Source organism: Larus michahellis, chromosome 4, assembly GCF_964199755.1.
Source record: "Larus michahellis chromosome 4, bLarMic1.1, whole genome shotgun sequence".
Lineage (NCBI taxonomy): Eukaryota > Metazoa > Chordata > Aves > Charadriiformes > Laridae > Larus > Larus michahellis.
In genome coordinates, this window is record NC_133899.1 from 65,734,850 (window position 1) to 65,761,997 (window position 27,148).

The window sequence follows — 27,148 nt, forward strand, 5'->3', positions numbered from 1 at the left end:
CTGCCTGTACAAAGGTTGGAGATGGTAATTTGTATGCTGGTGCGAGGGGACTGCACTGTGAACCCTAATGACTGATGGCCTCTGTAAGGAGGGCATCACAGACTGTTGCAGAACCAACCTTGTTTTTCCATGGCTTTTTTCCCAGCCCTGACATGAGAGGTGCGGAGAAGAGAGAAAAGTTATTTTTCCCTTGCTAAGGCATCTTTAAATTTTCTGGCTATCTGGTTACAGTGTTGTCTGTTGGGCTGACGGTGATGTGGGCACTGGCCTGCTGAGAACCAGACTAAAAATCTCTTTGTGAAAGGTAAAGTAAAATACTCATCGTGTTGCTGAGAGCTTGTATTTGTTGCTAAAAATGGTATGAATAATCCAGGGTTTGTGAGTATCCTCCAGGAAATCTTCAGTTTTAGTGAAGTCAATCCTCATTTTCACAGGATTAACATCATCAGTTGCTCTGAAATATGAAGTATAGCTCCTATTGCTGGGATTTTTTTTCCCTTCTACCACCTAGTTCTTCGCAAAGGCTTAATAAACTCCTACTGGATAGAAGTGGTGCCTATCTTGGGAGGTGAAAAGAGAGGTTTTGGAACCATTTATGGTTAGAAAAATTGTTCAGGTCTTCTGAAAAGTCAATAGCAGTATCCGAGAAAGCTGATTAAGTCTGTGTTCTGTTGGGTAAGCAATGACCGTAGGACTTCTCAGTAAAGGATTTCTGAACAATTTGCAAAACAGATTTTCAAGACCTTCTCTGCTAGATACATCAGATCCTTTTTCAGGAAGGAGGAGCTAGACGGAGATCTGGAAAGAGTGAATCTTGGCTGTAGTCCTGGAGAAACTTAAGTTGGAGGCCATAATAAAGCATGGATCTCTTCTCCTTTCCGCTCTTGTTTTGCTGCAGCTCGGCAGCTCATGGGACCAGCATGTGATTGCAGAGAGCAGGAAGACAAGAAACACCTACCATAGGAATCCATCCCAGTTCTTCCAAGAATGAAGCGGTGATAAGGCAAAGGAGCAATTTCCAGGAAGGTGTTTATAGACCTTATTTAGTAAAGGGTGTAGGGGCACATGTGAGACCTGATACGTAAGAGCTGCTAGGACTCTTCCCTTGAATGGAAAGAAGAAAAGTTGAGAGTCTTTTCCTCAAAGCTTGAACCTTTGGGAATGCTAGGGAGATAGGAGTGAAGCCCAGTGTGGCTGTGTCCTGGGCTGAGCGGGCACTCTGGAGCCACAGGCCTGCACTTTGGCCACAAGCAGGGCAAAATAAACGTGCAGCAGAGACAAGTGGGTTTCTGCCCTCTGGGAGCGATCTCTGTGAGCATCTGTTCATTGCCGTTGCCTTTTCTGTGCAGCTGCAGGCTTGTTTCCCTTGTGCAGAGAAGGGAGAGGCGTGCAACTTAATGAAGATCAGAGCTTGAAGCCTCTAAGGCAGCTGATCATTGTGCTCGCCGGCAGTCAGTGAGTCTCTGGTGCCGGCCGGCAGTGCAGAGGAGGAGCGCGGACCTGGCTGACTGTGACGAGATGCTGGGGGTAGGCCATGTCTGAACAAAGCAGAGCTCTGGCAAGTTTAGTCCTGCGTGAGAAGCTGCCTGTGATGTGTGGGTGCTAGGAAGGTTTAACCTTCCTAATGGTCTCTTAAGTTTCCTCTTAAGCTCTTTCAGTCCTTGACTTGCTGTCTGGGACAGCACAACTTGTGTCTATCTTCAGTGCATTTAACAGACACCCAAATGTTCTTGTTCCCGACAGTGCCCTGAACCAGTGAGGCACATCTGTAATCTTTTGGTGACTCTTCCCACTGGCTGCCTGCGATGTCCCAGCACCAGCAATGAACTCAGCACAGACGCCTGTTGCTGATCCTGCCTGACCCAGGCTATTCGAGGTCCCAGTGAAGGGTGCTGTTTGATGCAGGAGAAGTTTGGCCAGACATGGTTGAAAGGTACTTGTTTGTAAGCTAAATAGGGTGTCGGGAGTCTAGCAGATAGCTCTGTTTGAAACATAAGCATTCTTCTTGTCTCAAAAATCCACTAGCTAGATGGAAGAGGAGGGAGTTTGTGGAGAGTTTTCTGGGTCTGGATGTCACAAGCTGATTTTTATCCCAACTACCAGATACGGCACCTGAAATGTAATTTTATTCTGTGATCTTGATCCTGGTCAGTGAGTGTGTTCCAAAAGAGAGATGACAGAGGAAGCATGCAGAAAGCACAAGGAGTTTTTGCTAGAAGGCAGCCCAGGCAACGTGTCTGAGCTTGTGCCTGGATTACAGGGCTCCTGGGTCGTTCTGTTCTGTATGCTGACATGCTTGGATGTGCTTTATGGGCAGCATAGTCTTCCCCTTTCTTAGTCTTTGCTTTCTGAACCTATAGAGTGATAGACCCTTCCCAGGGACTATGAAGACATCAAGCACTGCAGAATCCTTCTGTATGACAGCAGTTGGCTAGTGGTGTGGTCTTGCTGCTGTTCAGTCATCGGTGAGGCATAAGCAGTATCCTCTCCAGCCCATTATCCTGGGACAAGGGGTCATCGTGGTGCTAATTGATTGCTATTGATCTAATGTTTCCTATAAGGAAATGGTAAATGCAGTGGGCTTAATTTGACTGTATCCTCATTTCCATGTTCTGCATGCTCCTACCTCCTCTCTTAGTGTGATGAGGGCAGTGGCTCTATAGAGGCTGTATTGGGGTAGCATGAATAATGGTGGGTGGGATTTTTTTTTTAATGCTGCTAGTCTGTATTGTCTCAGCACTGTTGTGGTACTGTTAGCGCTTTCCTATGTCCAGGCAAATGGTACAGCCTGCAAAAGACATTGGAAATACCTTGTTTCAAGCAAAGATGAGAGTGGCAACTGGCATGTCTCTTTCTTGGGTGCCTTCTCAGTCCTTCCATCTGTTGGAGGCTCTTGTGTGTGCCTTGTCACTGTCCACAGCAGCAAACGTAGGCTTAAATCGGGAAATAGCAAAAATGAGGGCATTGCTAAACAAAAAAATTGCTTTTGCCCTAAACAGGGGTGAGTGTGCAGAGCCTTGAGAGCAACCAAGGGCTGAGCTTGAGCATGGCTCTTTCTGATGTCTGAGTGGGCTGCAAGTTCTGGGAAGGGCTGGGGGAACAGGTAAATAAACAGTGCTTGGGAACCAAACTGTGATTGAAACACAGCCACAAACAGTGAAACACAAAGCAGGGGAAAAAAGTAGACTCCTCTTGCATTTAGAATACTCACAAATGTGCTGAGTGCATTTTGGCACCCACTTCATGAAAAGTGTACTCCTAAGCACCAATGCGGCTGTTTCTTCTCCCTCCCATTTGAGGGCGGCACTGAAGGTCTGTGCCACTGTCAGTCCCACTTATCACTGTGGCAAAGCCTGTGCTGCTGCAGCTCCTTGTCGCTGTCCTGGAGAAATAGTGAGGACATTATGGCTTTTAATTCCACAGCTAAAGTGTGTTGCTACTGCAGGACCTCCTCAGCTGGACGTGTGGGACTCTTGGCACAGTATAGGCCAGAGCTGCAGAGGTTTCTTCTTGCAGCCCTTTGGAGCCAAGCATTTTATCCAGCAGCAGTTGCCAAGCCCATCACACAACCTCAGTGTTTAGGATATGTACCGTAGCACCTCCTTCACTCTCAACCTTTATGTTTTTCAGGTTCTCCTTGTGGTCATAGGGTGAGCCTTGTCTTGGGAGGCGGCTCATTAGGAAACACCATCATAAAGTGTCTGAGCCAGATTAGGAGTGGGAGGTTTCTGCCTCTACCCTTGTGCTTGTCTGGCTGGAAAATAACTTGGTTCAACTCATTGGACCAGCAAAGAATTGTGGTGGGTTTTGATTGTCTTGTTTTCTGACAGTTTTAATGAGCAAAACTGGATTACCAGGTGATTAGGCCAGCACCAGAGTAGGTGCAAGATAAGGAGGGGTGTGTGTGGACAGGAACTCACAGGCATGGGGGAGGACAGGGGAAGCAAGACCTCCATTTCAATGGAGGCAGGTATTGATTCTGTTTGATTTTGTTGTAGAACCTTGCCTTGAATATCCTGACAGTTGTAAGTGCATTGGGGGGGGACCTCTCTTACGGCCTAATTGCAATGGGTAGCTGGCTTTTATCTCTTGGTTGGATGGTAAAGAAGATTTTCACCTTGGTTGTGAAATTGGATTAGGCTCAGCTGAGCCCTTACTGGGCATCAAGGGGCTGAGCTGTGGGGTGGTGGTAGTGTTGTGGTTCCATGTCACACCTCTGTATGTCCCCTCTCTCTCCTGCTCAGCTCGGGATCGCTGTGGGCTTTTTGGTCCCTCCAGTTCTGGTTCCCAATGTGGAGGATGTGGAGAAGCTGGCCTACCACATCAGCATCATGTTCTTCATGACTGCAGGCGTGGCAACAGCCCTGTTCATCCTGGTTGTCATAGGTAAGGAGATGGGAGCATGCACACGAAACCAGGTAGGACTGAGAAGATCAGCCTGTGTGTGGGGGGGGCCTGTGTGCTAGGAAATGGGCTGGGGAGGTCATCTGGGGATGTGTCCTAGCATGCAGCTCACAGGGTCATGCAATACCGTATCTTGCTGCTTCAAGCCGTTGGTGAACAGCACATCTGGAAGGGAGGGCAAGAGGTTGTGAGTGAGCCTGCCAAACTGTTCATTTCGTCCTTTGATTGCCTGCGTAATAAAACCCTGGCATGAGTAAGTCCTTTAAAAGTCAACAGAAATCTTCCAAGGTTCACAGTCATCTTGCCTGCAGACAGGGTGCTGGGCCTTGGGTTATGTCTCAGACCTGACTGCCTCTTAAGGGTGGGGAGAAAGAGGCAGGTTATATGTCATCACAGGAACAAATTGTTCCGAGTAGTAAAAAAGTAACCAGTTATGAGTGGAGAGAAGGAAGCATTAAGGGCAGTAGCAGGACACCAGAGGTGCAATTCCTCTGCTTAACGTGTGAAGCACAAGCCAGATCTTTAGCATGAAAGATTGTCATGTTCACTGGGGAGCAGAGCTTGTCTGATGAACTCCATGTAATTTTTTTTTTTTTTAATAGGCTCCTCTTGCCAGCTTATTCATGTTGTCTGTTCAGGTGGTTGAATCAGAGGTACACTTTAAACAATCTGGGGTAGGGAATAGATAAGGTACAAAAATGCCTGTCTAGCGCACAATACAGCATTATCGCCTGTGACCTGGGTTTCTGGATGCTACTTTAATGCTAGTTAGGGACAGCAGATGGCTTCGGCAGCCTGAGAAATGCCAGGGCTGAAATAAAACCTGGGATAGGTCATTGCTCCCCAGGCACTGGGCACTGCAGGGCACCGGGCCACCTTTGCCAGCTGGCTTTTCCCATTCTACTTCTGCATTTGTAACTGCACGCAACACTTTTGCAGCTGGCAGGCCATCATCCTGGAGACAAAGGCAGTATTAGCCAGGCATAGACCACGATGGCCTTTCTGCTAAAGAGAAATACTTTTCCATGTTCCTGAGAACTCTTGTGTTGCTGCCAGACACTGCCTACGCAAAAAGCTAATTGAAGATAAGTGTTTCCCCAGTCACAGGAGTTATGTTGGAGAGACCCTGTTCTTCCCTGTTCCTGGATAAGCTCATGAATGGAGATCAAAGCTTGAGGACAATGGTGTGTTTTGTACACTTGGTTTTAGATAGTCCCTCTGCTGTCCCTTAAATGGCTCTACTCACAGCGTGTGCTCAGGCTCCCTGATTGCGCCATCACAAACAGGTGTACTTTGTGTTTGGTTTCAGTCTTCAAGGAGAAGCCCCTGCACCCTCCAAGCCGAGCTCAAGCCTTGATCCAATCAAGACCACCAGAGGAGTATTCCTACGTGCAATCAATCCTCCGTCTGCTCCGCAATGCCAACTTTTTGCTGCTCATGGTCACTTACGGTAAGGTCTGGCCTTTCTTCTTTGCAGTTTTCACTGCTAGACATATTTAGCTTCTCCCTCCCTCTTCGTGCTGTGCTGGGACAGTAACTGGCCTGAGTTGTTTTAGGGGAGCATAGGGCTAGCTGTGCTGCCACAGACCAGGAGTCCTTCTAGCTCCAGCAGCAGTTACAAGCAAATGCCTAGGGAAGAACAAAAGCGAGGCAAGCACACAGAGGACAATGTGCCCCCACTACTGTTCTCCTAGTCTTTGACTGTTTTCTGTTCAGGGGATTTCCTTATCCTGTTATCTTTTTTTTTTCTAGTCAGTTAGTTACTTGCAATGAACTAATCTAAGTGCTTACCCAAGAAATAATATGGAGCTGTGTCTGAGTGCAAGTCACAGCACTGAGTGAAAGTCATTTCCCAAGGCAAGGGTACTGCTGCCAGGCATCCTAGTGGAGGTCATGTGGAGCACGCAGATGTGCGAACTGCATCAGCTTCCTTGGCAGTCCCCATGAAGCAAATGGAAGGAAAGATTGGAGGACATTTTCTTTTGCCATCTGTCCTTGCACACTGGGTTTGCTACTTGCCTCTCTTCAGCAGTCTTGGTCTGTTTCTCTGAGGGTAGTGTGATGTGTTGAATCTGTTCCTGATGCTGAATTGTCATATGGAAAAGTGTTTTTCCCTTTAGCAGAAAGGCCATTGTGGTCTATGCCTGGCTACGTAATAGGATGTACTGTAGCCAGCTAGTCTGCAGGGAGTTTGGTCCTCGCTTCCTACCAGCTTGCTGTGGAAGCTCCTCAGGGGGAAAGTTAAGTAGTGCTGCAAGTTCTGCCAGCAGTTCTACCTAAAGGACCTGGTGGATGAGTAGCCAGGTTGGAGAGAGTTGAGATGGTGGTTTTGTACCTGCTGAGGGTGCTAATGGTCTTTGGAGTTGTTGAAATATCTTCTCTTTTTTCAGTGCAGTGGTGTTCTAGAAATTCCCCTCTCAGATCACCCTTAAGCTCTGCTGGTTTGCATTGCAGCTGCTGGATTGGTTTGGTGGTTTGTTCTTTTTTTTTTTTCATAGTACACGATGTCCTCTCAGAAAGTGGAGATAGAAAAAACTGCCAGGCAGACTGTGTCTAAAAGTTGGATTGTGTCATCTGCTCAGTTTGCACTTACCCTTCAGGGAAAAGAAAGGGGAAATCATTTGTTCTAATAGGCATAAGCAAGTCCTAAAGGAGAGAGGAGGGATCTCAGTACGAAGAGCAGGTTTAGAATCTGACCTTCCTGGGAAAATTCCCTTCTGGCAGCCACAAACAGTGTGGAAAGGCTGTTCAGTGGCTCACAATTCAGTCTGTCTTTCTGATGGTCTGTGCATTTATTCTGTGCGTCAGCCTCACGTCAATCTCCGGCTTGACTTGAGATGGCGACTGTTACTCAGAGAGGGAACTATACAGTGAAACTTTTTTTTTTAACTAGTCTGGCTTTAAAAAGGGGGTAGTTTTTCCTAGTCAAGTCAAAAGTTTTATGTTGCCCAAGATTTAAGACATCTGCAGCAATATGAGTGCAACTGAGTCATCCTACCTAGCTAGCACATACCTGCATCCTCTCTTAGGTTTTGTATTAGCATAGTGACTGTCAGGGGGGAGAAAGGGAAACCTGCTCCTTGTTCATCTCCCCTGGCTGTAGAAAGAATGAGGGCCCTTAGGCCTCCTATGCCAGGTCAGAACAGGTCTGCAGACGTCTAAGGTCTTGGTGTTACCAGCAGCTGCCAACTCCTCTCCTGTGGTAAGACTTACAGTGCTGGAAACATTGGTGGCACTGTGGCTATGCTAGTGCTAGTGAACTGTTTTTCAGGAAAACCCTCAGACAGCCTTTTCCCAAAGGCTGCTGACATTGTTTCTGTAAAGCTGAGGCATAGCATGGTGTGGGCATTAAGGAACTCTGAATTTATTGGGTTGGGCTTTGCGCTTGAGAGCATGTTGCTAGTGGGAGGCAGTAGGCGGGAACAGGGTGGGAAAGGCTGGTAAAGTGGGAGTGATGAGACAGCCCCAGAGAATCAGCATTTGAAAAGGTGAAGGGGCAGTGAGGAGGATACAGGGCAGTGAGATCTGCATAAGGAGCCGTTATCCTGGAGGATAATGAGCATGAAGAGAGAGACCAATAGCCTGGCATATAGGCAATAGGCTGCTTAGCTATAGAAGTCTTGGGTTCTAGTCTAAGGCTGTAGGCAATAAACTTCCTCTTTGGAGGAAGTTCCTTTTGGAGCCATAGGCAATAAACTTCCCCTTTCTAGCCTCTGTAAAATAGAGGAGGCACCGTGATGTCTCAAAAATGTTCATCTACAGCACATTACAAGCAAACCACGGCAACTAGCTAATGAATCAGGTGGGACTGGACCTTCAGATGTCCTGCTCCCAGCTACTAGTTCTGGTTTTCCTCATCTGCATGGGCAAATGGGCACTGGCCCATTGGAAACAACCCTTGCCTGTTTTCTGAGCATTCAAACAGCTGTAACTCACAGAGAAACTTCACGGAGCAACCGAGACATGTGAAATGCCTACAACTTTTGCCAGCCCTCACAAATGCAAATTCAGCACATTGTCTTAATTCTTAGAATATTTTGCCTGACTCTGGTGCCAAGTGTTGCTGCCAATTCTACATTGCTTTCTGCCCAGCTTGGGAGCAGGGGCCCTTCTCTCTCTTGGAAATAGCATGTATCATAGAGCTGCTGTGAAGCTGGCGTACTGACAGCATCAACTACCAGAGCAGCGTCTGGCTGTCCCCAAAAGGCTGCTGTCCCCTTGGCTGGGCGAGAATTAGAGGTACACAAATGACTGGTCTATGTTTATGCCCAGCTTTGAAGTGAAGCAGTAGTGGGTAGAGGGACGGTGCTGATCTGCCATGCTCCCGTGTCCTGGCACTGCAGTTTGTGGTGTCTCCCAGTGAGCAGGGTGCTCCAGAGGTGGAGATAAGATAAAGCTGAATTAGGCTCTTGTGGGATGTTTTTGCCATAGCGAAGTGTTGCAAAGAGCCGGCTTTCAAGGCTGGAGGGCGCCTCCTTGCTGTGGAACCTCCAATTGTTCTTCCCCCCTCCCTGCCTGCTGGCCCTGAAGGAGTTTCCAGCCTCTCTGAGTAACTCTTGGAAAGGACTGGGTGGATTCCTCCTGCCTAAAAAGCATGTCACACAGCTTACTAGCCTCTCCTGTACTCCCGACACATGCGTTTGGAGCAGGGAGCGTTGGCACAGGCAATTGGCTTATTTGGGATCACTTGCATAAGATTCTTCATCTGTTCTCTGTGCCATGAAGATACACTTGATGTTGTCAGAGACGGCATGTGAAAGAAGTGTGATGTCCCCTCCAGCTGACAATCTTGTGGCTTCTCAGAGTGCTTCATGAGCTGTGGAGAGCAATGGCTATCTGATGTCCCAGTGGAGGACAGGGCTAGGTGCAGGATTGCTGAGTGCTTCAGGGTCAGGGGAGCTGGAGGACTTCAGGGTTAGGGGACCTCAGGGTTTTGTTCCCTTTGTCAAAGCTCTGCCTGATAGACTGCACTTCCGTATCATGTATTGCGATGTTTCTGCATTTAGCTGAGGCTGAAAGAGGAAAAGTAGGAAGTGGGAACTTGACACGTATCTGTTCTGTCAGGATTTCAAGCATCTGTGCCAGAGTTTTGAAACCCATGCCTCCTTATGGAGCCTATAGATGTGTGAACTGCAGCGGTGAAATCTGTGTCCCCATCCCTCCCCCCATCGGGATCACTGAAGCCTTGAAGAGAAACTAACAGCAAATGTAAATGACTTTCTGAGAAGAAAGTTGCACTGACTGTTACAGACCTCATCCACCTGGGGAAGGTTTCTCAGTATCGCCCAAGGTGAGAGTGTAGCCGTTGCAGTACTGCTGGTCTAGCGCCCATGTGGATGTTCTTGTTTGCTGTAAGCAACGCTTTTGGGTTTTGTGCCCTTTGGGAAGGCATTTAACTCAACCAGAGTTGCACGTAAGCTGGAGCAGAGTGTCTGAATGGGGCTTGACCAGTATCACCCCAACCGTTTCCATTCTCACCTTGGGTGATACTGAGAAACCTTCACCAGGTGGCTGATGCTTGTAACAGTTAATCTAACTTCCCTTTCAGAAAGACAATTACTTTCACAGTTGGGTTTTTTTTCAGGCTTCAGTGATATCTTTTAAAATGCAAGACTTTTCCCATGCAGGCGCACACACCAGGTGCCTGGGGGAAGTGCGGTCTGTGCCTCACCATTGGCCCCGTGCCTACTTGCCTTCTGGTGTTTCTTGGCTTGGAGAGGATGTTTGTTACTGGCTGTCAGCAGGGAGAGTGCTATCAGGCCCTTCTCTGGAAGGAAACCACATAGGTCAATGGCACTGGTGTTAATTGAATCCCAGTTCCTTGTTAAAGGTGTGATGATGAGGAAGGTGCTTTTCTAGTATATTACCTTGGCTGGGGGGAGGAGAAAACTCCAATGCTAAAGATGGGTCTGGCTGTAAGGGAGGGTTGAGACCCTATGCAGGACTTGCAAGACGTTTCAGTACCAGAAACGTGCACAGGCTTTCCTCTAGCTGCTAAGGTAGGAACCATCCTGAAACTGCAGGATGCTTCCTCCTGCATACTGAGATCTGGCTGTCCTTGGTCTGCATTTCTTTCAGTAACTTCTGTCTAGCCAGTCTGGTTGGCTCTCCTGAGACTTGGCAGCCTTGTTGTGGATCGCTGCTCCCAAAGATCTCTCTCTTTGCATTTCTACCCTTTCACTACCCAGCAGGAGAGTAGCAGGCTCTGAATGTGCTGCATTTTTATCCCCCTCTCAGGTCTGAATACAGGTTGTTTCTACGCCCTGTCCACTCTGCTGAACCGCATGGTGATCCATCACTACCCAGTAAGTGCATCCAACTCTCGTGGCCCTCTGATGCTTGCTGTTGTCCAGTGCTGGCTGCCGAAGTAGAGTCTGTGAGAAATGCAATGCTACGGTACTTCTGGCTGGCTCTGGCACAAGTTGACTGGCTGGCAGGCGTTCCTTTAGTTCTTACCCCACCCCGTGCGAAAGCCGGTGAACTCTAGAGAAGACAGCTCCTTTTACACCCTAAATGAGAGCATTTTATTCTGAGAAATTCTTCCAGCAATTGCCTCCACCCTGTTCCTGGCAGTGATTTCTACTGGGACATCTGTACCAGGAGGCTGCCCGCACTCGTGCTCTGGTGGCAGAAGGATGGGGTGCTTCAGTAGCTGAGCTACTGTAGAGCTTACTGCTGGGGCTGCGTGCCAGAGAGCTCCTTTCTGTGCTGCCTTATAGCTGGTCCCAATACTTCCTGGTCAGTCTGGCCCAAATCCTAACACCGGGCAGCAAGCTTCATAGGGTTTATGCTGACTCCTCTGAGAGTGTCTGTTCACGCTGGCCAATGTTCACCTTTTTCTCTAGGCTGGCTGAGAGAGAAGTGCCAAACCACTTTTCTTCATGGGCCAGAATAGGACACTGCATTGGCTCATAGTGGGCTCAAAAGTGTTCTTGCAAAGGCTAGCTCTGGTTAGTGCGTTACCAGAAAACATGTATGGGACGCTAACTTTGGTGTCTCTTCCTCTCGGGGTTCTCTGCACTTTGCTTCGTGTTGGCTATGACTTAGCCCCTGCATTTGTGTGAGTGTGTGTGTGTGTGTCTCACCACAGGGGGAGGAGGTGAATGCTGGCAGGATTGGACTCACCATTATACTGTCGGGGATGGTTGGGGCTTTGATCTCCGGCATCTGGTTGGACAGAACCAAAACCTACAAGTAAGTCCCTTGTTTGCCTCTGTGCCCCTAGGCTCTTCCCCCATACTGTGCAAGGAGCAACCCTGTGCAGTTGCAACTCGGCAGTCCAAGGACTAAATCATTGGGAGGGTTTGTAAGAAAAAAATACGGTTCTTCAAAATCCATTTAGTCTAAAGCAAAGTTTGGAGCTGTGTGGTGTTAGTCTCCACCGGACCCATACAAGGTCTAGTGGTCCCTAGGGAGGCATAGGGAGAGGATGAGATGGCTCAGCAGCTGCTTTGTCGGGGATGAGAGAGTTCTTGGCACAAGCAGAATCAAGACTGTACCAGACTATCTCTCAGCCCTTACAAACCAGCTTCTGGGAATCTTTGTCCGGCTTAATGAAAACCACATTGAATCTAGTGCCCAGAGGCATTGTGTGAGGGCATGTTGCTGTATTTAGGGCAGGCATAAGGGGTATTGGGGTTGCGGGTGGATGATTCTGGATTTGCTGCCTGGTGGGTTGGGAGGGCGGATCTGGCTAGCATATTCTGCTATCTGCAAAGGGATGGCTAAGAGTCTTTGGGTGTCCTGCAGCTCCCAGTCCTCAGGAACTCAGATCATCTCACTGACAGACCTCTGTAGGGTGTCCCAGGGGATGGAGAGTGCCTCTCCTGTCTTACACTGGGGTCCTTGTAATCAGCTTTTCAGTTTCCCTGCTGGCTTTGAGAACTGTGCTATAACCTGTTGCCTGAGCAGGTTGGGTGAGAGGGGACTTTACTGGTGATGAGCTGACAGCAATTTCAGAGGTTTTTTTCTTTGCAGCAGCTTTTCATGTGGGGGAGTCCCACTGTCATTATCCTACCTGGTATCTTGGGCCAGAAAAGCAGGTTCTCATTGTGGGCAGCTTAGATGAATCTGGCTAGCTGTGGGCTTGCAGCTTCTGAAGTGGCCTCTGGCCCTCGCTGTCAACTGGGGGATCAAAAATGGAGAGGAAATGGGCTTCTCTAACAAGAAAGAATGGTAGCTGAGGACTCCTGGGGGTGCTGGGGAAGGAGGAGCAGGTGACTAATACAGAGACTGGCAGGTTGCTTGTTGCTGTTTCTAGATCACTGTGTGCCACTGAGCAGTTCTCATTTGGCAGTCCTGGGAAGTAGAAACGCAGCTGCTATGAGCTGCCCTAGCTAATTGTTCCACGTAGCTTGTGTCTCTTTCCAGCCCGGGGCTAATGGTAAGGTAGCCTCAACTGGCACTGCTAGGGCAGATGGTCTTCCTGATTCTCCTTAAGTGGAGCTAAGTTGCAGCAGGAATGCTGAAGAGCTTTATGGCTCACCAGGCAGAGCTGGGACTTGAAATTGGCCAGAATGGGAGAGGGGGGAAAAATAATAAATCCTGGATTTGTTCCATGTCCCCTGCTTGCTTGGAGGGGGACCACGTAGGTGGGCAGAGCTGGCTAAGAGTGCAGAAAAATATGGCTATGCCACCCATGGAATTTATACTACAGGCCCCGGCGACTATCTGGGGATAGATTTAGCCATAGGTGAGGAAAAACACTGCTAAGAATTTCTTCCCCATTGCAGCCCACAAACTGGATTTCTGTGGAACTAGCAAAATTTTTGAGTGCTATAGAGTCTTTATTTAGCCCCATTTAAAAGTCTATTTAAAAAAACTGTCAAGATGCCAGATGTTCTAGGTAGGTACCCTCCCCCTTCCCTCCGCTGCTCAGATAGTGTCAGGAACGAAATGGTAAGCACATGAAAATCAGGAAGGAAAGATGTCAAGTCCTTTTTTTAGGGAGAGAGGGGGAAGCAAATGAATGGGATCCAGCTGTGATTGAGGGGAGCAGGGGGAGGTTAATAACAGAAGGAATTGCAGAGCTCTACACGCGTGTTTGATCTTTACTGTCCCATCAGCATTTCCTTGAAAGGGTGAAGCTGTGCTAAGTCAGGCTTTCCCCATCTGTCATGCTCAGGCACCAAATGGCCTTGCATTCTTGCTTTTATTTGGCAGGCAAGTCCCTGCAGCAGCCCCTGTGCTGTTCTTATTTTTGGAATTAGCAGGCGCAGGTTTGGCCCATACAAATATGCGAGTTACGTTGTGACGAGCCAGCGGTCCCAGAACTGGGGCTGCCTCTGGTGGCTTGTCGAGAACAGCCTGCTGCTTTGAAGGGACACGTTTTGTCATAGCGTTAAATGGGGCTCCGTGTACATCCTTCAGGTTTCTGGCTCGGAAGAGAGATGGGATTGTGACACCTGGAGACTCCAAGGTATATTGATATTTGTAGGGGAATCTGGCTCAGAACCAGGGGTTTGGGGACTGGATTAATCATCAGCACTTCTCTTTGGCCAAGCTTCGCTTTTAAGGGCGGTGTTCACATTGCCTCAGATCCAGCTGGTTCCAGACAACGCTCTCCACTGTCATCTCTTCATCTCCGTAAGGCAAGGTGTCAGAAATACCTGTCTCTCTCCATTGACTAGGCAGAGGACCCCAAGTGGGGTTTTAAACCTATGTTTGTACAGGCCCAAAGTGTGTTAAAATTAGGGAGAGGGAGGAAAGACTTGGGGATATTGGAGAATAGGGTGGTTGGGTCTCTTCCACTGAAAGCTGAGTGCTGTTTCAGCCTAATCTGGCCTGCAATTTGGGTCTTCTTGTTGTAGCCCTTTTCCAGGTTAGTCCTTGTGTAGTGAATATGCCTTCACCCTGTCATGACATATGTCTTATGTAAATAATTTACCAATTTACCTTCTCTGTGACCTTCATACAGGAAGAAAGTGGCATAAAACTGAGTGACAAAGGATGAGGGGGCAGTGAAAACCAAACCAGCCCTCTTCAGTTCTTCCCTTCTCCAGCATCTGACATTTCGGTGTCTTCAGCAGTGAGATCCTTCTGGGAGTATAGGGACCAGGCCTTCTTTCAGGCTCTTGCACAGCCTGGAGTGTGCTGTCCTCATGGCAAAACCTGTGGAGGCTGTTTGTCATCCCAGTCTGTACAGCAGAGCGCTGTGGATCTGCACACAACGTTCCAGTGAGCACCTAAAGCTGTGGCACGTGGCTGTGGCCTCCCCTCACCCCTTATTCATTTGTTGCTTCAGATGTTGCTTGACTATAGCGTTTTTGCAGCTCCACCCCCCTGCAAGTCTGGTCCAGTCCCCTTGGTTTTCCTCATCCAAGTGACCTTGTGAGACATGGCTGGGCTGGGCCATGGCCATTTGTGGTGGGTTGACCCTGGCTGGCTGCCAGGTGCCCACCAAAGCCTTACTCCAGGGCTTCCTCTGAAGTTCGCTGAACAGCAGGAGTTGTGCTCTCCATTTCAGTCCTGTCCCCTGATGGTGCTGGCTCTGGCTGGCTTTTTTCCCTAAGGTCTCTCTTTTCTCACAGTCTTTTGTGTGAGCTCTTTAATCCGCCTCTTCAGAAGGGTAGGGAATGTGGCTGGGAGGGCAGATGAATGTCAGGGCAGCTTAGGTTCACCTAAGTGACAAGCGTGTCAGCTCCTTCACAGATCTTCTCCTGGCTCTGCCACAGAGACTTGGCAGCTGGTGCCTTCGTAGCACTGCTTCCTTCCCAGTAGCACTGCTTCCTTCCCACACCCTAGAGCATAGAGGGAGGTTAACCCCCGTTGTCCTAAGGTGATGTAGCAGGAGGTGTAACTGCACTCACTGCACTAGTCAGTCCATTAAGGAGTCTGGTGGTACCTGCTCCAGATGATAATGATCAGTCCCTGTAGGGCCATCATGGGAACAGCTTGCTAAAAACACCAGAATGCTGTGCTAATGTCCTCTGTGAATCTGCTTCTCCTCCTTTGTGTTTTTATCTCTTCCGTAAGATATTTATGGCTATGATAAGGGTCTTATCAAGCAAAACTGGGCATTCTTCCATGCCCTAGGGTCACAAAGCATTCTTCTTGTCCTCTAGTGACATGGTGACAAAGGCCACTTCCTGAGAAATGCTCTGCCTTGGTGTCTTTCCCCAGGAGTTTCTTTGTTTCCCTATGCACCAGTGTCTACCTGTGTCTCAGTTTAAACCCTTGTCAAAATTTTGGGTCTTACTCTTGCTTGGACTGCTGGGCAATGTTGGTTTTTTCTTTTTTTGTGTGTCAGCAGTGGTATGCTGAGGGGAGATGGGTATTGCTAAAGTCTGGTTTAGCAGAAGTCTGCTTGTGTGCTTGTGGCTGTTCCCTGCAGCAGGAGTCACAGTCAGGGCTGTCTGTTCAAGTCCCAGCTAGGGAACGCGGTGAGCAGGCAGCCGCTCAGTGCGTGGCTTCAGATGTGTGATTTCCACAGCACTCAAGCCTGTGGCCTTGTTCTTTCACAAAGGTCTGTCGATTTGTTTTTTTTTTCCTGCTGGAGCTTAATGATTCAGGGAGGTCCGTGAGGAAAGCTCATAGTCTCTTAGAGACAGCTAATGTGTGGTAGACGATGTACTCATGGCAAGATAAAACGATTTTCTCCATTTTGTCCCCAACTTAGTTCTGGAGAACACCTTCAAGAGCTGCCTGCTCCTATGAGCCTGCCTGCTCTAGTTCTCAGTCTGGGGGAGCTGCATTTTCTGGGAACTTCTTTATTGCAGCTTGACTAATGATATCAGTGTGAAACAAAGTCCTGACCACATCTGGTCACTAACTCATTCATCACCTTTGCCTGGAGATGAGGGGCAAAGTGCAACTGTTGGCAACTGTCACAACAGAGTGAATCAGATACGAATTGCTTGGAATACTTGAACCGTAAGCCTAGGAAGCTGGGTGACGTTTTCTGGGACTATCCTAAGAGCTGTGCGCTGAGCCCAAAACTGGCTGTGGGGAGAAAATGATAATTAAAAAAAAACATGTGCCAAGTTGTTCCTGCTGGCAGAGACCAAGCTTGTTAGGGCCACCCCTTGGAGGCCTGCACTGTGTTTTAGCATTGACTGCTCTGCAGTTTGGAGACTCCTGTTTATGGAAAAAGCACCCAATTCTAACATGGGTCGTCGTGCAGCCCAGGGAGCTGTAATTCTGGCCTTGAGCTCTTTTCCTAGTCAGCACTTTTCCTCCGTGGCTGCTTGTTTAAGGGACGGGAGGTATAGGAACTCACAGGAGATAGCTGAGGAACCTGTATTAAGCAGAAAAAGGCTTTTAACCTGCTTCACTTTAGCTTTCTGGGGCTGCTTTCTAACTCCTCCTTCTCCTTCAGCTCTTTTCCTTCTGCAGTCTCCAGGCTGTGTGCCGGCCACACAGCAGCTCTCTATAATGGATTATAGCAGAAGTAAGCAGCCCCTTCGTGCTGCCTTCACAGATGACTATTTTTCTTCATGAAAGCATTGGAAAGAACATATTCTAGAAATGATGCAGCAGTGGAGGTTAAGGGATTTGCCTACCCCTTTGAAACAAAACAAAATTACTTGTCACAACAAAATGTTTAGCCTTTCAGTACGTTAGATGTGTTTGGTGAACCTTTGTAAGTATGGATTGGTAGTTGAAGCCTGAAATTAGCTTCTCAAGCCTGTATTTAGATCAGAATCTACATATGAGCATGAACCTCACTGACTTCAGTCATTGCAGCAGTGAGGGAGGGCAGAACCTTAGCTGGAAAATTCTGTTTTTATCTGTAGTAATTCAGTGTTCTGGAAATATTTTATTACACAATATAATACTGGCCGCCCGTTTGGGGTTGGATTTTTGACAGTGGTCATTTGCATTAAAAAGGAAAAAAAAAAAAAGTGAAAATAGTTTGAGGTTTAGTTTCTTTAGTAGAATTCTAGGAACTGATACCAAACACATTCTTTACTGAATTAAGACTAAAATTTGGTAGAAAGTACACAAGTAGGTCATGGTTATACGTTTAATTTCTTCCTAAAAGACAACAGCCAAAAATTTTTGTCAACTCTGGTAACTGTTTTGCTTTCAAGATCCTAATGGAATTTCAGTCAGGTAAAGGATTTACCTTTCCTTCCTCCCTTCCTCCATCCCTCCCAAAACTATGTACTGTGAAGAGCTGCTTGCTACCTCCTGTACTAGAAAGAGCCTTGGGTTTTGGATGTGGGGAGGGTTTCCTTGATGTCTAGTCAGTTCTGGTGAAGCCGGCCTGGACTGCTGTGTGTGTCTTGCAGTACTGAGCCCACTGACATTCCTCAGCGTGGCCAGGCTGCAGGTCTGACCGTTCCCAGGATCTGCCTGGCATGCTTCCTGGGCACTGGGTTTCTTTGTCCCCTCTGCCCAGAGATGAGAACTTGTGGCTGAGCTGCTGTTGGCCGTGGAACTGGCACTAGCCCTGCTAAATGCTCCCGTGGCTTGAGGGTGAGCCTGTGAAGGCAACCTGTCTTGCACGTCACCTCTCCACATACAGTAGGCCGTTAAACACAGAAAGGAGCAGCAATGAATGGATAGCACTGAAAAATACAGGCCCATAATGCTGTAGCAGTGTTGTCACCTCTTCCCTTTGCTTTCCTGCTAGGGAGTGCTCAGTCCCTTCAGCTGCCGCTTATAAGCGTGTCCAACTGGTTATAGCACAGAGCATGCCCAAGAAAGATTATTGAACTTTTTATCTGGCTCTTGTTCTCCCCCTCAAGAGGCATGTACAGTATATGACCAGGGACCTGTCAGCCCATAGTAGGATCTGAGCTTTCTTGGCTGCCCCATAGGTGCCTCCTTATAGATGTGATGCCCTGACCCCACAGGGGGTGAAGCCCCTGGTCATGAGGTAGGGACATGAAAACTCTTAGGTCATGTTATTGCTCCTCCTGCTGCCTTGCGGTGTGTGCAGGCACTTCTGTGCTCCCTGTCAGTCCAGTTCTTCTGTCTGGGGTAAGGGTGTCAGGGAGCTGACAACTTTATTTATTTATTTATTTTTAATCCAAGTGCTGCAAACTATACCAAGACCTGTGGGCGAAAAGAATAGGAGGACCAGATTAAATAAAACCCTAACTCTGCTTTTCCTTGCAGACAGACAACACTAGTTGTCTATATCATGTCTCTGGCGGGAATGATAGCCTACACCTTCACTCTGAGCCTAGGCCACCTCTGGGTGGTCTTTGTGACTGCGGGCATGCTGGGGTAAGTTCATGTGCAAGCTGCTTTCCTCTACATGGGAGCTGCTAGGGGGTGAGCAGGGAGGCAGATGTCATGGCGCAGGAGGGACTGGGGAGAGCCATAGCCTGTGTGTGGCTCCTCCGTGGATTAAGGACAAAACAATCTGCTGTTCCCATCTCTCTTGTATGTGTTTCATTAGAGTTAGGGACATTAGTGTGGTCCTGCTCAGCTGCAGCTGCCTTAAATGTTCCAGGCAATCAAGTGAAAGCACTTGTCAAACAAGTGGTACCACAGCTGCATAGATAACCAGTGGGCAGGAATGAAAAGCAAGTGGGCCTGGATGGCTGTTTGACTGTGCATGGGATGATGCCCCTTAAAGTTACTTGTTGGAGATGTTGCTTTTAATACCTCGTTCTTGTAGCAGCTGGCAGCTCCCTGCTGGCCTAGCTCTGTGCCTTGAAGCTGGGGACAAAGTTATTTCTGGGCAGAACGAAGACCTGTGCCATGGTGAGGGAGTCAGACACCTGCCTAGGGGAAACATCGTGTGCAGTCAGTGAAGCACCCCCAAAAGTATATGGGCTACACTGTGCCTCTTCAGTCTTCCTTCTGGCAGTTGATGGGTCTTCATTTCTGTGTGTTTCTTTACAGGTTTTTCATGACAGGATACCTTCCCCTGGGCTTTGAGTTTGCTGCAGAGTTGACATACCCAGAATCAGAAGGAACATCATCAGGGCTCCTTAACGTCTCGGCACAGGTAAATGTGCTTGCCTCTTTATAAACAGAGAGATTAAACTGTAGTTCCCAGCCTTGACTCCTATTTCTTGTCCATGATTATTGTAATGTACTGCAGATCTAAGCACCCTGGGACTGGGCTCTTTGAATGATGTTCCTCATAGCATTTCTCTAGTGGCACCCGTTCTATTTCTGCTTAGGAAAATCCATGATGATGCCAATCATCCTTGCTTTTTCCAACATTGCTCCTAACAGCCTAGGACCTAGCTCTTCTCCAGTGAGAGATGCGATTCCGGCCTTAAGGGTTGCCTGTCTTCCCATCAGCTGCCAGGAGGTGCCTCTGGATGTGTTTATAACCAAACTTAAGCCTCGCTAGGCCAACAGCTTGGCTGGCCTATATGCCTTGATACTTTGGTAAAGCTGGGAAGCTGTTCAGACTGCTTTATAGTAACAGCATAGCTTGATGCTGCCTTTGTTTGTTTGTAGATTTTTGGTATTGCCTTCACCATCAGCCAAGGGCAAATCATGGATCGTTACGGGACGAAGGCGGGGAATATCTTTCTTTGTTCCTTCCTGTTCCTGGGGACTGTTATGACAGGTAACTAAATTTTTCAGTGTTCCTTTGTTGTGACTCTTCCCCTTGGGCTTGGCATATGCATTGAATGGCTTTTGTGTGTAGCGGTGCCTGCAGGAAAGGCCAGGACCCAGGCAGCAGTCCCATAGCAATGCTGCTGCGCTGCTTTAAGCAGCTGGTCTGTGTTACAAAGAAGATCCAAGGCTTCTTACCCTGGCTGGGGTCTCAAAGATGCATCTTCTACACGCTACAATGAGGACTCTACCCTGCCTGTTTCAGAAGTGCTCTCTGCCTTATCCAGGAGAGGGGTTTCTCTTGCTCACCGTTACGCGTTCCTGTCTCCTCTGGGGCCTCTGTTGCCCCTTTGAGTCCTGGGGAAATTGATTTGTGCTCTGCATGGTGACTTAACTGCCTTCACATCTCTCTTCTTCCCTCTGTCCCAGCATTCATTAAGGCTGATCTCCGAAGACAGCAGGCCAATTTGGATAATGAACAGACAGTGAGTAAATCCCCCTTCAATCCCTGCTGTGCCCCTGCCATTAGCTCAGGACAACACCCAGCCACCCTCCTCCCTAGGAATAGGGCTGGCCCTTTCTGAGTTATGGTAGCAGCTGCGATTCTCTTCTCTTATCCCACAGCTTCTTGCCCAGCCTGTGGGGGGAAGCTCCTTTTTGGCATTTTCAGACAGGTGGCTGTAATCCCAGCTCTTCCAGCTGCTGAGGCCTCTGTTTGCTAATGTCATGCAGAATCTCTAGGCTCTGGTCCTCTGGGAGCCTGCAGGGCTTTACACATCTTTATATTGGCTAGGGACAGATGTATGGTAGCACTGTGGTTGCTTCTCTCCCCTGACAATGCAATGAGCCCTCCAGTGCTCTGCTGTTGTTTAGAGATGGGTAACTATTATTTCAGGCCCCTAGGGAGGCAGGTTGTTCCTCTTATTCCCTGTCCTCAGCTGCCAAATGGGGCTCAGTTTATGGGACTGGAGGAAGCTAGGTGGCAGAGCCCAAGTGAGGGCTTGAGCAGCCTGGCTCCCCACACTTTGCGCAGCGCTGAGGACAAGGCTGCTACTTCATATGTGTGCATCAGAGCTCAGTGTATGATATCCCTGGGGCATACTGTGCAATTAACGCAGCTGTTTGCATGTGTGAGAGGGCCTCTGGTGAACTAATTGCAGTGGATACCCTTAAAAACTCTCCCTGCAGGGAAAGGGAGGGGACTGGTGGTTGTTTGAGGCTCATTTCCTTATTGCTCTGGGCTCCTCTTCTAGGACATTAGCAGAGATGTCCACCCAACGTTCATGAAGCCATCAGCGACCATGACTAGCAAAGTGCTTAAGCTCAGTTCTCTGCTCTCTCGAGTCACCTTTTTTCAGAAGACTGTGCTGCCTTCCTCCAGATAATCTAACCAGTCCGATCTGGAGAGAGACCAGAAGGTCCAAGAAGCAGCTCTGCTCCGACTGGCTGCTCTGCTCAGGAAGGTGGATTTTCAGTTACAAAATATAAGCTTTTTAATTTTTATTTAATTTTTATTTTTTATTTCTTTTTACTGAACTATCTGAGCACAAATGCAGAGGATAGGATAAGTAAAGGGAATTGATGCTGTCCTGAGTAGTTCCTGCACATATAATTCTAGACCAGATGTGAGGGGAAAAAGGCTGTACAATTTATCTTGTTTGGGTAAAGGAGTCCCCACCCCATTGTCATAACATAAAAAGAATTCCTGCTTTTTTTTCCTGCTCTGAGGCTTAAAACTTTGGCTAATTTTAGCAGTGGTGAGCATCATGGTCTACAAGACCAAGCTAGAAGACAACTGCCCTCCCAGAATCCTGGCATGAATGGGGCTAACTGAAACACACACTTAGCTAAGCTGAGCTGGGGTAAAGACCAGCCTGTTTTGATACACACCAGACTACTTATATCCCTTGATTAACAGTGCTGAAGCCAAAGGCAGAAGATGAATTGCAAGGCCAAACCATCCTCCACAAGCCCTGAGGCAGCAGGGTTGTAACGAGAGGTGCTGGTGGAACTGAGTTAATTCATAACATGTATGTGCAAGGCCCAGGAAATAGCAAGGTCCTTTGGCAGCGAACATGATGCCTAGTAGTAGTAAGGTCCTTTCCCTTTGTCAGACACTTTGCTCACCAGATGAATTGTATGCTTTTGCTTAAGCCATTTTTAGTATAAACACAATTGTAAGAGCTTGCTGCTGGAGGGGGGAGGGTGTTGAGACCAGAGCAAAGGTGGTACAGGTGTCATTACTATAATCCTAAAAGCCTGCAGTACTGACTGCAGAAAGAACCAGAGGGATGTGTGTGAGGTAACAGGTCTCGGTCAAAAACATCACTGGCAGCTCCTTCCTCCTGAGGAGTCATGCTCTGAGGAAGTCATGATGGACACCCCACCACACCCCCAAGTGTGGTCTCCACGTGGCTCACCTGGATACTTCTCAAGCTTAACAAACAACCCTAGGTGCTCAGCCAGCTGAAGGTGGGCTGAACCTGGTGTTCTGCACTGGCATGGATGGCTCAGTCAGGGGAGCAGCCAGCTGGGCTTGGGCATTGTGTGCTGCCTTTGTGGAGAGCTCTGACAGACTCAGGTACTGGAGCTTTTCTACATGGCACAGCTGCCTTACACATGCTTGGGTGATTTTACTGGTTTCTTCCTTTGCCTGTCCCTCTTTTTTTTTTATTTTCCCCCTCTTTCATTTCCCTCCCTACTTGCCTCTGTCTTTTCTGGGATGGTGACTTGTGGCTGTTGTTACAGAGACTTCAAGGCAGCAATCAGATCACGGATTACGGGACTGTAGCTTGTAACCCTAACCCCATCAATTCCCATTCCTGCTCACTAGCTCATATACAAAGGTAGGAGAATTGCACTAATCTGCTTCTCTGAACACTCACGGGTGGCACAGGCACCAAGCCAATGGCACTTCTGGGGTGACAGCAGTGGCTGTAGAGTACTGAGAATCTTTCTGGCCTTCTTGGGTACCCACCTGGGAGGAAAGACAAGATGGCTTTCAAGAACAGAGTGCAGATTCCACCGGACTCATGTCAGATAGGGGCATAGGGATTCAATTAGGTGGGGCAAGGTAAAGCCTGATGCTGGAGCAGATGGAGAACTGAATTGTCAGTAGGTTACTGGGGAGAGGAGGTGCAGGTGTTTGGAGGCTGTTCTCTGATGTTACTTTTACAGTCCATGTTCTTGGCTGGAAGTGATACCAGGAACCCTGTAGAAGAGTTGGCTTTGATCACAGCCAGGGTGTGTGGCCAACTTCAAGAAGGAAGTTTAAAAACATCTAGCAATAAGAGTCATTGGGTTGGTGCCTTTTGGTATAAGAACACCTGAAAATTTTAAACCTCTGTGCTTGCTGATCTGTGAATTTCAATGGCACTTGGCATTTTCTCAGCTGTTGCTTGTGGTGTAATGCTTTATTACTCACTGTCCTCTGCTACGCACTGACTGGCTGATCTGCCAAGTTAACCATGCTACCCTTTGCTTTTCAAGGTGTTCATCGAGTGTGTGCATCAATGTCACAGCCAACAGGACTAACAGGCAAAAGCAGAGCAAGCCTGTTGGGAAAAACAGACTTAATCCTGCTAAGACTAGAGTGTGTGCTACAGGGAGCGTGAAGCTGCCATGCTTTGATGCAAGTGTGAGGAAGAGTCCCATGGGCAGGGAAAGATTTGGTGCCAGGCTGAGTGCTTCTGAAGGTGTCTCCATGCTGCAGTCTGTGGCAGTTTTAGCAGGGTATGCGTGTGGTGTTGATTTGGGACCGAGTAGTTGAGAAGCTGTAGCTGTGTGAGCTGGGCAAGCCTGCTTGGCGTATACTGGTACTATTTGGATAGCTGAAGTTTATATCATCGCCTTGGTTAGCAGACCTAGCTTGGTACAATTGCCAGTGCTACCACTGACATCTCAGTTGCAAAATAGACTCTGTGAGGCTCAGGGATGGTCCTGTATAGGCCCTGTGTCAAAACTGCTTCCATAAAGAAAAAAAAAGATGGGTCATTGTCATAGGAAACTCCCTTCTGAAGGGAACAGAAGGCCCAGTATGCAGACTGGACCCACTTCTTAGGGAAGTCTGCTGCCTCCCTGGGGACCAGGTTAAAGATGTAAAGAGAAAGCTTCCTGCCCTGGTACAGCCCTCAGATTATTATCCGTTATTGATTTTTCAGGTAGGCAGCGATGAAGTTGCAACAAGAAGTCTAAGGGCAATTAAGAGAGACTTCAGGGCCTTGGTACGACTGGTTAAGGGATCAGGAGCACAAGTAGTGTTCTCCTTTGTCCTTACAGTTGCAGGGAATGATGAAGGAAGGAACAGAGTGAGCCAGCAGATCAGTACCTGGCTTTGAGCCTGGTGTCACCAGCAGAATTTTGGGTTTTTTGATCATGGGTTGGTTTACATGACACCAGGTCTGCTGGCGACAGATGGGGTAAACCTGTCTCAAAGGGAGAAAAGGATCTTTGCACAGGCATTAGCAGGGCTCATTGAAAGAGCTTTAAACTAGATTTAAAGCGGGGAAAGGATAAAACCAGGGTCTCCAGAGATAAGCCTGGGGGCAGTGTGCCAATGTTTGAGGGACGGTGTGTTAGCGAGGTCCTTTGGTCTGCCATCTCAGTGGAGGTAGGGGATGGAGATCCATGCAGCAGCAAAGATGCAAGGGTTATTCATGTGTTAGAAACGACGGAAGCACCTGAGAATGGTCATGTAGGAATTAGGGCCTGTATCTCCAAGAAGGTGGCAGGATCAGTAGCCCAACTGAAGTGCATCTACACCAGCATTTGCATGGTGTACACCACCACCATGCAAATGCACGCAGCACGGGCAACGAACAGGAGGAGCTGGAAGCCATTGTGCAGCAGGAAACCTATGATATATTTGCCATCATGGAAACATGGTGGGATGAGTTGCACAACTGGAGTGCTGCAATGGATGGCTATAAAATCTTCAGAAGGGATAGGCAAGGAAGGAGAGGTGGTCAGGTGGCCCTGTATTTTGGGGAGTGTTTTGACTGTCTAGAGCTTAATGATGGTGATGATAGGGTTGAGTGTTTATGGGAAATAATCAGAGGGAAGGCTAACAAGGCAGATATCATGGTGGGAGCCTGTTATAGGCCACCCAGCCGGGATGAAGAGGTGGATGAAATACTCTATCAGCAGCTGGGAGAAGTCTCACAATCGCTAGCTCTTGTTCTAGTGGAGGACTTCAACTTACGAGATGTCTACTGGAAATACAATACAGCAGAGACAAAACAGACCAGGAGGTTCCTGGAGTGTGTGGAAGATAACTTCTGACGCAGCTGGTGAGTGAGCCGACTAGGGAAGGCACCCTGCTGGACCTGTGGTTTGCAAACAGAGAAGGACTTGTGGGTGATGATGGTTGGAGGCTGTCTTGAGCACAGCAATCACAAAATGACAGAGATTTTTGTTCTTGGAGAAGTAAGGAGAGGGTCAGCAGAACTGACACCTTGGACTTCCAGAGGGCAGACTTTGGCCTGTTTAGGGGCCTGGCTGACAGAGTCCCTTGGAAGTCAGTCCTGAAAGGTGAGCTGGTGGAGAAGAGAACCAGCCTGACTGAACAGAGAGCTTTGGCTGTCAGTGCCCTTCTCTGCTTATGGCTATAATTAAACAGATGTTGCAATTAGTAGAACTTGTAGTGGGAACTAAATTAGCCTAATGGCATTATGGACACCTTGTCCTCTATTAATAAAGCTGTAGTGTGCTTCCAAGAATCCTCCCGCTTCTGTCTGCCTCAGTTCCCAGAGCGACATCAGGGTTAGCTTTCTGTGTCTCAGGACACTTGGATCAAATGCTTGTTTTACATGGTAATGAGTCTCTTTGTGGGCTGCCTTTGTTGTAAGTGCATCTGAAGCCATTCCAACATTGCGCCTTAAGGTTTCATAGTAGTGTCAGTTGATTCAGCATATACATTATTCACGTATATGCTGTGTATAGCCTGTGCTCATCCGCTCCTGGTTTCCAGCATCCATGCAAACCTTCCTGCATTGTTCCTTTGTGTTATGAAAGAAGCATCTTTGCTGATTTTCCATGGTTTGTTTTGACTCAGGAGCGAATTGTTCAAGAAAGTCTTTGGCAACATTTCTTTGGAAATACTTTTAAGCTTGTGTGGGTTTTTAAGAAAGCAGCAATCATACGGAGTGCAGGATTCCAAAATGGCAGGACTGCCCTCATCTTTCAAACTGGGCTTTGCTAGGCCTCTTTGAAACTCGCAAATGTGATTAATGCGTGTTCAGGGCACTGGAGTCTACTTTATGCTGGTCTTATATAGTGGTAGATAAGTTGCATTTGTGTGTGTGAAGAACCTATTCTTGATAGCAGAGAGTAAGGAGTAAAGTGGTTTCAGACTTTGTCCCGTTTTTTGAATTTTAATAAAACTTAAAACTTTTGTCTGGAGTGTTATGCTACCAGCAGGGCTGAGCACTGATGAGTGGATGATTTTGGATGACCAGTGACCTGCACTTGGTGTACAGCCACAGCAAGTGATTCGTTTAAAGCGGGACTGAAGTTCTGCTGTGTCCTCAAACCATGTCCTGGATAAGTCAGGACTCGATCAAGGCTAAGTACCTTTTTTTTGCTGGTTGTATGTTTGCCTGGATGCAAAGATGCATCTGATGGATCTTGGTGGAATATCCAAAAGGATGTTACTTTTTCCTCCCAAGGCCAGTGTGATTTAGAGGCATTAGGGCAAGCATCCAACCTGAGTAGCTTACTGGAGTCCCTTGCAAGCTGTAGCATGCTTACTCTCTAGTGAAATACTGCCAATAAAAAAAAAACAAACCAAAAAACAACAAAACCCAACAAACTGCTGGAATTTTGCATAGTAGGCACAAATGGTGTGTATCCCATCCCCTGCTTCCCAAACTTCCCTGTTCCCTTTCTGTGCTTGCTGTGTGGCAACTGGCCTTCTCCTCCTATCTGAAAGCCATGGGCAGGCCACTTGCATGCCCTCTTCCAGTACTATGACTCCCAGCTGTGAGAGCTGCCTGCCTTTTCCAAGGTGGTGGAGCCCTGCAGGCTGGCAGATCTAAACCTTCCTGTAGCTCCACAGCAGGTGAGTGGCATTCAGATCCCGGAGGTGCTTGGGGTGCCTTTTCAGGGTTGCCAGCATGCTTCCATGATGCATTCTGGTGAGGTTTCCCAAGCCTAAATGCATCTTTCCCTTTATTCCTCCCTCTGGCACTACTTTATGCACCCCCCTAACCCCTCCTGCTGGTACGAGTTTCCTCTTTGTGCTTCCTGGCTTTTGCTTCCAGGCATCTCCTTGAAG

The 27,148-nt window shown here is 48.1% G+C and overlaps 1 protein-coding gene across 5 annotated transcripts in view; it reads left to right on the forward strand.

Annotated features, from left to right (window-relative positions):
* FLVCR2 (FLVCR choline and putative heme transporter 2) overlaps positions 1-27,148 on the forward strand; it is a 40,623-nt gene that overhangs the window by 10,680 nt on the left and 2,795 nt on the right. For 2 of the 5 annotated variants that reach the window (XR_012586766.1, XR_012586767.1), the window contains exons 2-12: positions 1,744-1,933; positions 3,631-3,800; positions 4,245-4,386; positions 5,714-5,854; positions 10,642-10,709; positions 11,495-11,598; positions 18,469-18,579; positions 19,204-19,309; positions 19,774-19,885; positions 20,305-20,360; positions 21,129-21,338. Coding sequence is in view for 2 of the 5 variants with exons in the window: in XM_074585299.1 (XP_074441400.1) it covers positions 4,245-4,386; positions 5,714-5,854; positions 10,642-10,709; positions 11,495-11,598; positions 18,469-18,579; positions 19,204-19,309; positions 19,774-19,885; positions 20,305-20,360; positions 22,624-22,721 (938 nt within the window). In the remaining 3 variants the exon portion in view is untranslated. Of the gene's footprint in view, positions 1-1,743; positions 1,934-3,630; positions 3,801-4,244; positions 4,387-5,713; positions 5,855-10,641; positions 10,710-11,494; positions 11,599-18,468; positions 18,580-19,203; positions 19,310-19,773; positions 19,886-20,304; positions 20,361-21,128; positions 21,339-22,623; positions 22,722-27,148 lie in introns of all 5 variants that reach the window. The other 3 variants (XR_012586765.1, XM_074585299.1, XM_074585300.1) reach the window with 3 other exon arrangements.